At 39.4% G+C, this 13,405-nt stretch overlaps 1 protein-coding gene across 1 annotated transcript in view; it reads right to left on the bottom strand.

Annotated features, from left to right (window-relative positions):
* Positions 1-13,405, bottom strand: part of DTNBP1 (dystrobrevin binding protein 1) — a 62,396-nt gene that overhangs the window by 46,823 nt on the left and 2,168 nt on the right. The window contains exons 2-5 of the mRNA XM_063130414.1: positions 12,293-12,343; positions 11,555-11,605; positions 9,894-9,954; positions 6,348-6,480 (exon numbers count right to left, since the gene is read on the bottom strand). Coding sequence (XP_062986484.1) covers positions 6,348-6,480; positions 9,894-9,954; positions 11,555-11,605; positions 12,293-12,343 — 296 coding nt within the window. The remainder of the gene's footprint in view (positions 1-6,347; positions 6,481-9,893; positions 9,955-11,554; positions 11,606-12,292; positions 12,344-13,405) is intronic.

The following is a 13,405-nucleotide window of genomic DNA, read 5'->3' as shown; positions in this document are numbered from 1 at the left end:
ATATTGGGCATAATTAGGAAAGAATAAAAAAACCTGCCAATATAATACTGCCTATGGTGTGAACACACTTGGAATATTGTGTACAGTTCTCGTCACCACAGTTCAAAAAAGATATTGTGGGGTTGGAAAAGGTGTAGAAAAAGGCAACCAAAATGATCAAGGATCTGGAGCAACTCCCCTATGAGGGAAGCTTACAACAGCTGGGACAGTTAAGCTCTGAAAAAAATGTGAATTAAGGAGAGACATGATAGATGTGTACCAAATTATGCTTCATGTGAAGAAAGTGGATAGGGAGACTTTTTTCTTCTTCTCCCATAGTATCAGAACCAGGTGTCATCCCATGAAGCTGACTGTTGGGATATTCAGGACAGGTTATCATTAAGCGATGGAATTCACTACCGTAAAATGTAATGATCCCCACCAATCTGGATGTTTTAAAAAGGGATTACACAAATTCATGGAGGAAAAGGTTATCAATGACTACTAGCAATGATATCTATAAACTACCTCCAGTATTAGAGGCAGTATGCCTCTGTATATCAGTTGGTGAGGAACACAACTGGGATTGCGCTATTGCCCTTGTGTTTTACTTCTGGGTTAACCAGATGCAGCTGGTTGGCCACTGTGTGAACAGAATGCGGGACTAGATGGACCTTTCAGTCTGACTCAGCATGGCTTTTAATATATTTTTACAGAACACACTTCCACTTTCAACAATCCAGTCACTTGAAAACAAAAAAACATGATGCCTGCAAAGGTAACAGTTTCTGTCTGGAATGGCAATCACATTACCAGCAAGTTCACTTGGAGAAAGATACTGTATAAATTTATTTTGCCACTTACTGGGACAGTAGGGGGGGGGGAAACCTTTTCCTATCTGCTTTTCTCCCAGTTTCATATTAATACTTAACATCCATATCACTGACGTAATACATTTGCTTTCCAAACATACCCATTTATTAGTTTGAAAAGCTGAGACACATGTACAAAAATCTGGCAATGTACAGATCAGCGAGTTACCATTATTTGAAATAACAGTGCAAACCTATACATGTTTATTTAGAATTAAGTCTCATGGTTTCTAGAGGAGTTTACTCCAAAATAAGTCTGTATAGTATTATAGCCATAGTCCTGTTTTAAGATACACTCAGCTGTTCTTAACAGAGAAAATTAATAAAGCCAAAAAATAAAAAATGAATTTTATAGTCTATCCTCCAGACAGTAATTTCTGAAAAAGTAGTCATTGTGTATCCCCTAGTGGACACTCTAAACAATGCAGCCAGTACCCATTTCAACTAAATTTACTATGAGATACTTGCCAGCAGTAATCCAAAATAATCTGGAAAGCACAATCTTGGGGAAGGTGAAATGATGTTATTATTTGGCAGTTTGTGTATTTTTTTACACAAAAGGAAGTGTCACTATCTGTTAAAACCTAATCCAGGTTTCTAAACAGTGATGCAGTTTGAATTTCTCCGACCTGACAAAGACCAGGGATTACTAGGAAATTGACAGGAGTGTAATTTATATTTCTAGCACCAATTGCACATTATGCCAAGAAATCAATGATCTATGACTTAGTGTGCTTTTTAAAAAAGAAAAGAATAAGAAACACTAAATGCAGATGTTGAATGGTGGTACTAACTTGATCAGAGAAAAGTATTTAACTCTTTCTTTGCACTATTTTCCTGATCTAAACTGACACTCCTTCAAAGCTATCTCATCTGCCAAGAGGAAAGACACACACAGCTATTTCATGCCTGTATTTCCCCCCTCCACAATGCAAATACAGTTTGTTTGGGAAGTGTGCAGGACATGTTTAAGACTTGGGTAGCCTCCCCTAACCAGATGCCTTCCAGATTATTTGGAATACAGCTCCCATCATCCCTGACTATTGGCTGTGATGGCTGGGGCTGATGGGATATGTAGCCCAAAACACCTGGTACCAGGTTGGGGAAGGCTAGATTAGTGAAACAGTATGACAGAATTGATTAAACAACTTTACCCCCCTCCCAGCATTTGCTTAAAACAAGCTTTGAGTGATCAATTAGGGATCTGTCAGTGCAATATGGAGTTTGGCCTCAAAATAGGTGATTAAAAGGAACCAGATTTATCAAGACAGCACAATAACAGGGGCAGGAACAGTAATGTGTATGCAATATGCATATTTGCTCAGAAGTTCCTTTTTATTCACTCAGACTTGTTCTCAATAAGGGCATACAAATAGATAGAAGTTCCCCATTAATTGGCAGAAAGTGTGATGAAGTGTTGAACGTGGCCCTGGGCTAGTTGCTGTCTCTATACTTAACTGACCTCACAGTATTGTTGCAAGCAACCCCTCTAAGAGAGAGTCTAAGCATAATCAGAAGGTTTCTAGCCAAAATACTGAAGTATACATAGAAGTCATTCATCCTAGAATTCTCATGAAAGCTAAGATGTTTCCTTTCTTCAAAACTAGGTTTGATACAGCAAGAAATTAAACATAATTTTTAAAACCTCTGAAACAACTACTCTATAATCCATTTTCTCAACTCTACTCAAGAATTGTTAGAACAAGTGGCACCTGCAACAAAATATTGCAGTGTGAAGTGCAGTTAGCCAATCATGCCTTCTTTGATAATTCTCCATTCCCCCAACCCAGGTGTTTCATTTTTTTTCCTGTCGCCCAGACACTCAGCATTTTGTGGCTACTGAGCATGCTTAGTTCTTATTGAGCTATTTTGGGCACTCCCTGCTTAGATTTTCCCCCCTAATTTTTTTTTGTACTTCTGAAAGCCTTGATTCCCACAAGTATATCAATACTTTCCTCTTGTTTCTCACTGGTCCCAGTTATTGAGGCCCGAGGATGTGGACAAGGTGCTTGGCCAAGTCCGGTCGACCACCTGTGTGCTTGACCCTTGCCCCTCGTGGCTCATTACATCAAATAAGGAGGGGATCGCCGGCTGGGTCCAGGAGGTTGTAAATGCCTCCTTGAGAGAGGGAGTGGTGCCGGCCTCTTTAAAAGAGGCGGTAATTAGACCACTCCTGAAGAAGCCTAATCTGGACCCGGAAGATGTTAACAACTACAGGCCGGTGGCTAATATCCCTTTCCTGGGCAAGGTGCTTGAGCGGGTGGTTGCAGGACAACTCCAGGCACTCTTGAATGAAACGGATTATCTAGATCCATTTCAATCGGGTTTCAGGCCTGGTTTTGGAACGGAAACTGCCTTGGTCGCCCTGTGGGATGACCTCTGTCGGGAGAGAGACAGGGGGAGTGCGACCCTGTTGGTTCTCCTGGACCTGTCAGCGGCCTTCGATACCATCGACCATGGTATCCTTCTGGATAGGTTGTCTGAGCTGGGAGTTGGAGGTACTGCGTTGCAGTGGTTCCGCTCCTACTTCGATGGCCGATTCCAGAAGGTGGTGCTGGGGGATTATTGCTCTGTGCCGTGGCTCCTAAGCCATGGGGTTCTGCAGGGCTCTATCTTATCCCCTATGCTGTTTAACATATACATGAAGCTGCTGGGGGAGGTTATCCGGAGATATGGACTGAGGTGTCATCAATATGCGGATGATACCCAGCTCTACCTTTCCTTTTCATCAAACCCAGGTGAGGCAGTGACTGTTCTGAACCAGTGCCTGGGCACGGTAATGGACTGGATGAGGGCTAACAAACTGAGACTCAATCCAGACAAGACGGAGGTACTGTTAGCGGGTGGTTAATCTGTCCGGCGAGGTGATGTTTGCCCTGTCCTGGACGGGGTTGCACTCTCCCTAAAGGATCGGGTCCGTAGTTTTGGGGTGCTCTTGGATCCAGAACTGTCACTTGAGGCACAGGTGAACTCAGTGGCAAAGAGCACCTTTTATCAGCTTAGGTTGATATACCAACTACGCCCTTATCTGGACAGAGATAGCCTAGCTACAGTTACCCATGCTCTGATAACGTCTCGCTTGGATTACTGCAATGCGTTATACGTGGGGCTGCCTTTGAAAACGGTCAGCTGGTACAAAATAGGGCAGCAAGGTTACTAACAGGGACTGGCCGGTGAGATCACATTACGCCAGTCCTTTTCCAGCTTCATTGGCTGCCAGTCCAGGTCCGGGCCCAATTCAAAGTGCTGGTATTGACATTTAAAGCCCTAAACGGTTTGGGGCCAGGTTATCTGAAGGAACGCCTCCTCCCATATGTACCTACCCGGACCTTAAGATCATCTACAGGGGCCCTTCTCCGTGAGCCCCTGCCAAAGGAAGTGAGGCAGGTGGCTACTAGGAGGAGGGCTTTCTCCGCTGTGGCACCCCGGTTGTGGAACGAGCTCCCCAGAGAGGTCCGCCTGGCGCCTACACTGTACTGCTTTCGTCGCCAGCTGAAGACCTTTTTATTCACTCAGTATTTTAACACTTAATTTTAACTTAAATTTAAATTTTACTGTTTTAACAATGTATTTTAATCTTATATCAACTTTGCTGTGTGGTTTTATCCTGGTTGCGCTTTTTATACTGTATTTTGTAATTGTGTTTTTAACCTGTTGGGTGTTTTATTGTGGTTTTAATTTTTGTGAACTGCCCAGAGAGCTTCGGCTATTGGGCGGTATAAAAATGTAATAAATAAATAAATAAATAAATAAATAATAAATTTTGGCTACAATCATCATGCAGCAGCTGAGTTCACTGCTAAAAAGACTAATGGCTCTTAAAGAAATTTTAAACCTTAGTCATCCAGGTGGATGCCCTTCATTGGAGGACTGATGGGGAGAGGTATGACCCTGCTGATTCTCCTAGACCTCTCAGCAGCCTGCAATACCACTTAGAACAATTTCCTTCTGGCAACTCTCTAAATTAGGACCTGGCAATTGCTACTTTACAGTGGCTCCTGTCCATTCTAGAGAGTTGTTCCTTGAAGGTTGTGCTGGAGACCCTTTGGTGTGACGGATGCCTGAGGTTTCCATTTTATCCCCCAAACTGTTATAAATCTACATGAAACCACTGGGAAAGATCATCCAAAGATTTGGCCGAAAAGGTCATCAATATGCTGACAACACCATCAACAAACCCTAGAGAAGTAGAAGACACTCTGAACCAGTGTCTCGAGGCAGTATTGAGATAGATGGTGAACAACTTGAAAAGAGTTAAAACAAACTCTTTAACAGAAACCTTGTCATGATGAACCAATAAGGTCCCTCTTCAACACAGGAGAGGGTGATCACAATTTGGTGTGCCTGCTTGATATCTAATTGATAGTCCTCATGCAGATTCAATAACTCATGCAAAGGCAGTCGGTTTACCCTGCTCACGTATCCCAGTGACTCATAAATTACAATGACAAGATTGAATTTCAGGTTCGTTAAGCTCAGTCTTCAAAATATTAGATCTCTGCAAACCAAACAACACAGTTCCATCAGTCCCTGGTTTATCTTCTGGCTGTGAAACTCTAGTTTCCACAGCATCTAGCCTCACAGACATTTTGTCAACAGAATCTTGTAAAATTTTCATAGAGGCTTTGATCATTTTTAAATCACCAGCGAGAGCTCTAAGTAGTGTCATAACTTTGCCCTTAGATTCTTCAAGCAAAACCATTGTTGCCCCAGCAGTAGGGGGTGGGGGAGGAGTTGGCACAACTTTCCCCCTCTCACCTTCTTTGTTGCCATCAGGCTGAACAAAACAAAACAACAGCACATAGTTGGCAAAGAAAGAAAGGAAGATTTCCCACAAGTGAGAGATTGAAATTAGGCAATTACAAGGATTATGAGGCAGAAGATGCAGGAGCAAACCAAAACACAACTGAGAATTCCTTTGAGGCTGCACTTAAAGAAAGTTTGGAAACTTCAATTGGTTCAAATTGCTGCCACCATGATGTTGGTAGACACAAGGTAGTTCAATAATAAAAACCTTATCCTACAGTATTTTAAGTTGCTACCAATTTATTTCCAGTTTGAATTTAAGGTGCTTCTTTTGATTTTAAAGACTTATACTGTCTGGGACCCAGTTATATAAAGGACCACCTTGGCCCATATGGACCTCCTCATGCTTAAGATCATCTTCTCCAGTCTCCTTTTAAATCAGACTCATGAGTGCCAGACAAAGGGCAATTTTTGCAGTAGCACCTCTGTTATTAAACTCCCCACCCTGAGAAAATCCCAGGAAAACCCAGCAAACCCCTCCATCTGCACTTCTAAATGCACCCCAAAACATTCTTATTCAGGAAAACCATTTATATTTGGTCTTTATTTGTGCAGGCTGATTCATTACTATAAGTTCAGCTCTACTGCTTTAACATTTCTGTTTTTATGTTTTTCGCAAGCTGCCTTGGGGTATTTTTTCCTAAAAAGTGAGGATACGTCTATTAAATAAATAAAGCAAACACAACTTACTCAAGCTAGCTGTTGTGGATTCCAAATCTGCTAAAAATACTGGAATTTGCTGGAGCTGTTCCTGAAGGTCTAAGAGACTACTTCTTTTCTTCTCCCAGTGGGCAGAAAGCATCACAACTTCACTATCCACCAGCTGCAATGTTTAAAACCAAGAATAAAACTAATATTATTAAATTTGTTACAACCTACTTTCAAGCCTCTGAACAAGCTGACAAGCCAGATATTAGCCAAAAAAATGACTTCGTAAGCAGTAGATTTGTGTTCACAATGGCCAGCTATATTTAATAACAACTGAAAATGTCAGCCGTGTCTAATTTACAGCAATTACTTCCATGGGACTTAGAAACAATGATCTTTTTTAAAAAAGGAAAGACAAATAAGTATTTCAAACTCAAGACAAAAACACTCTAGATCAAAAATAGTGTATTATTTTTCCACTTCTGCAACTATATTATCTAAGAAGTATACCTACCCATAGTCTTTCCATAAGTAAATCAGTGCTATTTACTTTGATTACAATCAGGTCAATTTAACATCAACTAGAATTGTTTTCGTTATTGCTGTATTACATAGTCTATTCAACCAACTCTTATCCATTAGTGTATTCACATCTTTCCTGCTACAATCACAAGCTTCAGACATCTGTCTTTAGCAGTATTGGGTAATAGGTTTAATTCAGAATATAAGTTTAAATTCAACTCTATTATATATATTAAAAAGGATCAAATAAAAATGTGTGTCAATTAAGCAATTATTTCTACTACTCATTTTAAAGTTTACAAAACCTTCTATTGAAAATTAATTGAGGGGCAAGGGGCGTGCTGCTACCCTGTTGCTCTTACCGGAATGTTTCGTGGCTTTTGATACCGTTGACTATGGTATCCTCCTGAATCGACTTCATACAATGGGTATCGATGGCACTGTTCTTCGATGGTTCTGGTCCTTTATGCAGGGTTGGATTCAGAGAGTTTTGGGGAATTGCTCATTGCCCCCCTGGGGTGTCACAGGCTGTGGGGTAATGCAGGGCACTATTTTGTCCGCATTGCTTTTAGCATACATATGAGACTGTTGGGAATGATCATTAGAGATTTGGAGTGAAGTACCAATAATACACTGAGGATATCAAACTCCATTTCTCTGTAATGTCTGAATTTGAGAAGGATGTGCAAGCCTTGGATCAGTGTTGGATGAGGGTCAATAAACATAGTCTGAATCCTAGCAAGCTGAAGGTGTTGTGGGTGAATGGTTTGAGTCTCCAGGAATTGGGTCAGCAGCCTGTTCTGGATGAAAGTTGCACTCCCCTGAAGGAGCAGGGGCATAACCTGGATCAAGAAGCTGCTCCTTGATCCAGCACTGTCATTGGAGTTGCAGGTGTCTTCAGGTTATGACTGGGAGTGTCTTTTATCAGATTCAGCTGGTAAGTTAGCTACAGTCATTCCTTGATATGGAGAGCTTGGCCACTGTAGTCCATACACTGATAATCTCAAAATAAGATTATTGCAATACATTTTATGCTTAACTTCCCTTAAGTTTGGTCTGGAACCTGCAGTTGGTTTATCGCCAGCATATTACACTATGCTGAGGAAACTGTGCTAGCTGCCTACAAAATACTTGGCCAGTTTTAAGATCTTTGTACTTGTTGTCAAAGTCCTAAACAACTCAGAACTAGGATACTTAAGATATTGCCTGATCCCCTACCAACCTAAGTTGCTCAGGAGATACCCTCTTTGTGGTGCCTAAGATATCATAGGTCTGGTTCATGATGGCTCAAAATGGGGCCATTAGTATTGCAATACTCAATCTCTGGAACTCCTGACCAGTACAAATTAGAAAGGCATCAACCCTTCTGCGTTTTTCAGGCCTTTTAAAATTTTACTTGTTCTAACTGTCGTTCCCAGAATAGTAATCTTGTCTTGCCTGCTCTAGTCTTTTAGCTTTTGTGCAGTATTTCATAGTTTTATACAGAACTGTCTGCATATCACTTAGAAATTTATTTTTAAGCAATTCATATATATCAATAAATAAGTAAATAACATTTTTACATATTTGCCATTCTGCAAATAGCTAAGGCAGCCAACAACATAAGGATGAATTTTATACAGTCTTCTATTTCACTGTTGAGATGGGATTTTAAGAAGCCCTCCAAGCTCACTTCAAAAGAACTTCACCAGCATCTTTGTCATCTAGCTGTACCAAAACTGATGCAATATGTTCCATATGGCCAGTGCCTGTTAACGATAGTGCTATTGTAGTTTCTGAACAGAGGTAGCTCCATGTACAATGCATCGCAAAAGTGTAAACAAGCGTGGATAACTGTAGTTTGGCTCTCCTTGTCTAGGAGATGTTGAGCTGGCATACAAGCTGCACTTAGTGGAAGGTGTTTCACACCACAAAGACACCTGAGTCTCCAAAGATAGGGCTCAATCTGAACTGTGAACCTGACCTTTCGGGGAATACAACCCTACCTAGAACAACTGAATATCACTTTCCACTTCAGATGAATCACCCACTCACAACACCTTTGTCTTACCTAGATTGTCCTTTAGTTTGGCCCCCATTAAGTACATTACTGATCATGGACAACACTTCAGCACTTCCACAGCTTCAGTTGAGTTAGATGCATGTTAAACTAACTGCCTGTATTTACACAAACATATACAAGGAGAGAAATGGAAGTGTGATGCTTAGCACAGAATAATATGAATTGTGCTGGTTCCTGCAAACAGATATGTCCATATTCATGGAGAATGTACATTGCATAGATGTACATTTTCAATACACCTATAAACATTTAGAATTAATAATTTTGGGGGGACTTGGAGAAAAGGTAAGACAAAATGTAATATGAAAAGCACTTGCACAAGTGAAAATGTCTATCAGCAGAATTAAAATTTTGCATATGCACTTGCTTCTGGAACAGGTTTAACAGCAAGCATGTTACTGCATGCCATACAATAGTATAGTGACTAATATTATTTTAATATTGTATTGGTTTTATATGCTCTTTTAATTAATTGTATGTATTATATTGTTTTTAGTGTTGTTCCCCGCCTCGATCCAGAGGCAGGTAAAAAATGTATTATTATTATTATTATTATTATTATTATTATTATTATTATTATTATTATTATTATTGGCTTACTTGAAACGGAAGCTAAATGTGTTTGGTTACATACTATTTCTGCAGATAAGATGCAAGAAAATATGTAAACTGATATATATTGCATATTTTTTATAAATATATTGGTTTGGATCCCAATTTAGTCATGTTTAGAATAGACCCAATGAAATCAATGAGACTTAAGTTAGTCATCCATGGCCTTAATCTGTATGTTGCCAATTAAAACAAGACCTGAGATACTAAACTTAAACATTTAAAAACTTGAACTCTCTAAAAATCATCAGCATTTAAGATTCTAACTAACATATGCTATATGGAGAACACTCAGATGAAAGGTGTTGCCTTCCTGAATGTCAAATCCCTAAATTCCAAAGAGTAATTTTTAAATTAAAAAAGTTTGCATATTAGTTTTGGTAAATATTTACCTCTCCAGCTTTTGCAGATTCTTTTGCTCCTCTGTGAAGAGCTGCCCATGTATCTTCATACCTTCACAAAATAAAATAAGTGATAATATTGGAGCTTATATTTAAGCTTATACTTAAGATGATGGCCACAAGCATACCCAACTGTGCTGAACTGAAGTGCTTATTATTTACTGTAAAGAAGAAAGATAGTCCTTTGACAATGGGCCAGTTTATAATGCATTCAACACATTTGTAGCACCTCTGCTTTATTTTGTTAAGCACTCCACAAAACTGCAGTAATTAAGCTTAAAAAAAACACAAGCTGGCTGTCAGAATTTTATAGAGAGCCTAACAGCAAAAACATATGCACTGAGACTTAGGCCTTAGCTAGACCTAAGGATTATCCCAGGCAAATGAAGGGGTCGTCCCTGCCTGCTCCCAGTGTCCCCTGTGCGTCATTTGGATGCAGCACAGGGATGATCCCGGGATATAGGCCTAGTCTAGCCATGGCCTTGCTCTCAGGAAACTGTGTTTAAGATTGCAACTTAAGATCACTGTGAAATTCAGTACCAAGAAAATACATGCTTATACCAAGAAGCCTCCCTCTGGCATTTGAGAATTACCGGTGTTCATACTTTTCAAGCTCTTCTCAGAAACAATGAGGTCTACAAATCTGAGGTAATAAACAACACATGCTTTAAATCCTTAGGTGGTCACTTGCCCAATATGGTTAAACAAAAAAACTATCAATTTGGAGAGTTTGCAAATGTATGGTTACACCAAACAATTTCAAGAAATAAGCCATATTTCCAGGAAAAAAATGTAAATGAAAGCATATGAAATGCGCCTTTCTGAAAAACAGTAAGATTTCCCAATCTGAACCAAAACTGTTTAAGAATGCTACCTACACTGCAAATATTAGTTTGTGCTTTAGTCATCCAATGAGATTAACAAAATAAACTGCAATCCTATACTCACTCCACTGAATTCAGTGTGACTTATTCTGTGTAGATTTGGCTAGGACTGCACAATTTTATACACACATACATGGGAGTAAGTTGAATATATTCAATGAGAATAGCGTTAGATGGCACAACAGATTCCCTGGAGAATGATATTGGCATTTTGCTAGTGGTTCCTTATGCTAGCACAATTTAAAACTTTAAAACCACATAAAACCAAAGTAAGTTAGTCCAGAGAAGGCTTGTCTAAAGAGATATGTTTTTAGAAGGCGTTTAAAAGATATTACATTTTCCGCCTTCTGAACCACACGAGGGAGGGTTTTCCCAAGGGTGGGTGCCGCTACAGAGAAGGCCCGCTGTCGAGGTGCTTCATGACAACATTCTCTTTGTCTCAGAATGACAAGCAGGGCCTCCTCTGAAGATCGTAAATGTCGCCTGGGTGTGTATAAGGGAAGGCAGTCTGCTAGGTATCCTGGTCCCAAGTTGTTTAGGGCTTTGTCAGATAATAGCATTACCTTGTACATGGCTCGGTAGCTAACAGGCAGCCAATGCAGTTCTTTTAACACTGGTTTTATGTGAGCAGAGCTAGGCATCCCAGTGAGCACCCTAGCTGCTGTGTTCTGCACAAGCTGCAGCTCCCGAAATACATACATGAGTAGCCCCACATAGAACGCATTACAGTAGTCTAATCGTGAGGTTATCACACAAGAATGAATTTACCTGCTCAGCAGAACTAATCCAGCAGAAAACTCTGGCAAACATTGTACTGTCCTGTAATAAAAATTATAAGAATGTATTAGAGTGCAGAAATCCTACAAGGCTACTTAAATTAATGATTAGAATTGCCAAAACACCGGTTTAACCACCAGGTTGCAAGTATTAACAGTGTCTAGGGCAATCATGTAGGGAGATTTTTTTTTTTTGCAATAAACACTACAGTTTTTCCTACAGTTAACTACATCCAATTAAAATATTCTAAAATATTTTTGGTTTCCTTTGATGCAGCAGGGCTCTGCTGCTAATATATTAGTAGTTTATTATTTACAGTCTACCAACTACAAACATACCGAATTTAAAAAATGAACTGAAAATAAAGCACACAGAAATTTAAGACCAGAATCATGAAACAATCATAGTGAGACGGATCTGGACAGCTTCATTAAAAATTTTTTAGCAACTTGCTCTGTAATTAAGATGTTAGAACCCTCAAACAAAATAATCAGCAAGGACACTAAGGACTGCTCAGGAAATGTTGCGTAATAAGATAAATCAAAGTTTCTCTAGCCCTTTGATAAAAACTACAACTGAGGAAGACACACAGAACAGACTCCACCTCTCCACTGGTGCAAGGGTAATGTCTGCTGTTAACTGATATATCTACCACCTAGAAGTTTAGAGGGTGGAACGTTACAATGAACCAAAAAGAAATAAAGTGTACATAAAAATATCCAACAGTACCTCTGTTTACTTATTTTGGTTTCTCTTGATTTGTCACCTAAAGTCTTCAACCTAGAAAAACACAGCAAAAGAGAAGACTTTTCATTTGTTGTACTCCAGCTGTAGAACACCCTCCCCAAAGAACATCACACAGCACATACTTTATAACCATTTAGATATCATTTTTATTACGTTCATCATTTTAATAAGCATATACTTTAAGCCCTGGTAATGACAGTTTTTCAGTCTGCTCTTTTGTCTAGTTGAGTACAGTTGTGTTGTTTTTTATTGTTTTTTAATTGTTTTGGATTTAAAAATGCTTTATGAACTGCCTTCAGATGTTTTATGATGGGGGATGCATAAATGTCTTAAATGAAAACATTATATAATAAAACCGATAACTTCAACAGCTCAATTCAAACATCCCGCTGCCTCATCTCCAAAGCCAGTGTGGACATCAGAGAAAGCAAAGCCCAAATCGAGTTATTGAGATACGGTTTAATTAGGCAAGTAGGCTTTGGCATTCAGATGCAACATCTGAACAGTATTTATAGTCATTGTTAATAGGGACTGCGTCTGAAAGAAAAGAATTAGGAACAACAAATAACCTGAAACTACGAAATTGATCTAACTAGCTGACCACAAACAACTGGCAACAACTGAGTGTCTTGTTAAAAAAAAGTATTTGATTTAGATCAGTGAATCATCTAGAGCTATCGTTTCTGGCAAGATACAAGATCTGTGAAGCAATGATAAATTCCATGAGAAACTCTGCTGTTATTAGTTCCAAGGGGGGGGGGGGAAACAGCTGGAATTCCCCACCTCAACCTGTATTGAAGAATAAAGCAGGACTCAACTTTCTGACATTCTTTCACTTTGATAAATAAGTAAAAGCTACTCTTTCCACGTTTCCCACAAAACAATCACTCATATATGCTTTTTTGTAGATATAACACAGCAATTGTAGGAACTGAGTCCATGTCATAGCTGCCATCATGTCATTATTCTACTCTACAATAAGTAATTTCATTAACGTCTCCTGCCTTTTGCCACTGTCATTAAGGTTTTTTCTATTAACAGGATGTCATTCAGTACTCATTTTCGTTTTCACTTGAGAGCACAGAATGTATCTCT

The sequence above is a fragment of the Elgaria multicarinata genome, chromosome 7 (assembly GCF_023053635.1).
Source record: "Elgaria multicarinata webbii isolate HBS135686 ecotype San Diego chromosome 7, rElgMul1.1.pri, whole genome shotgun sequence".
Classification (NCBI taxonomy): Eukaryota; Metazoa; Chordata; class Lepidosauria; order Squamata; family Anguidae; genus Elgaria; species Elgaria multicarinata.
This window is presented reverse-complemented; position numbering and strand designations above follow the sequence as displayed.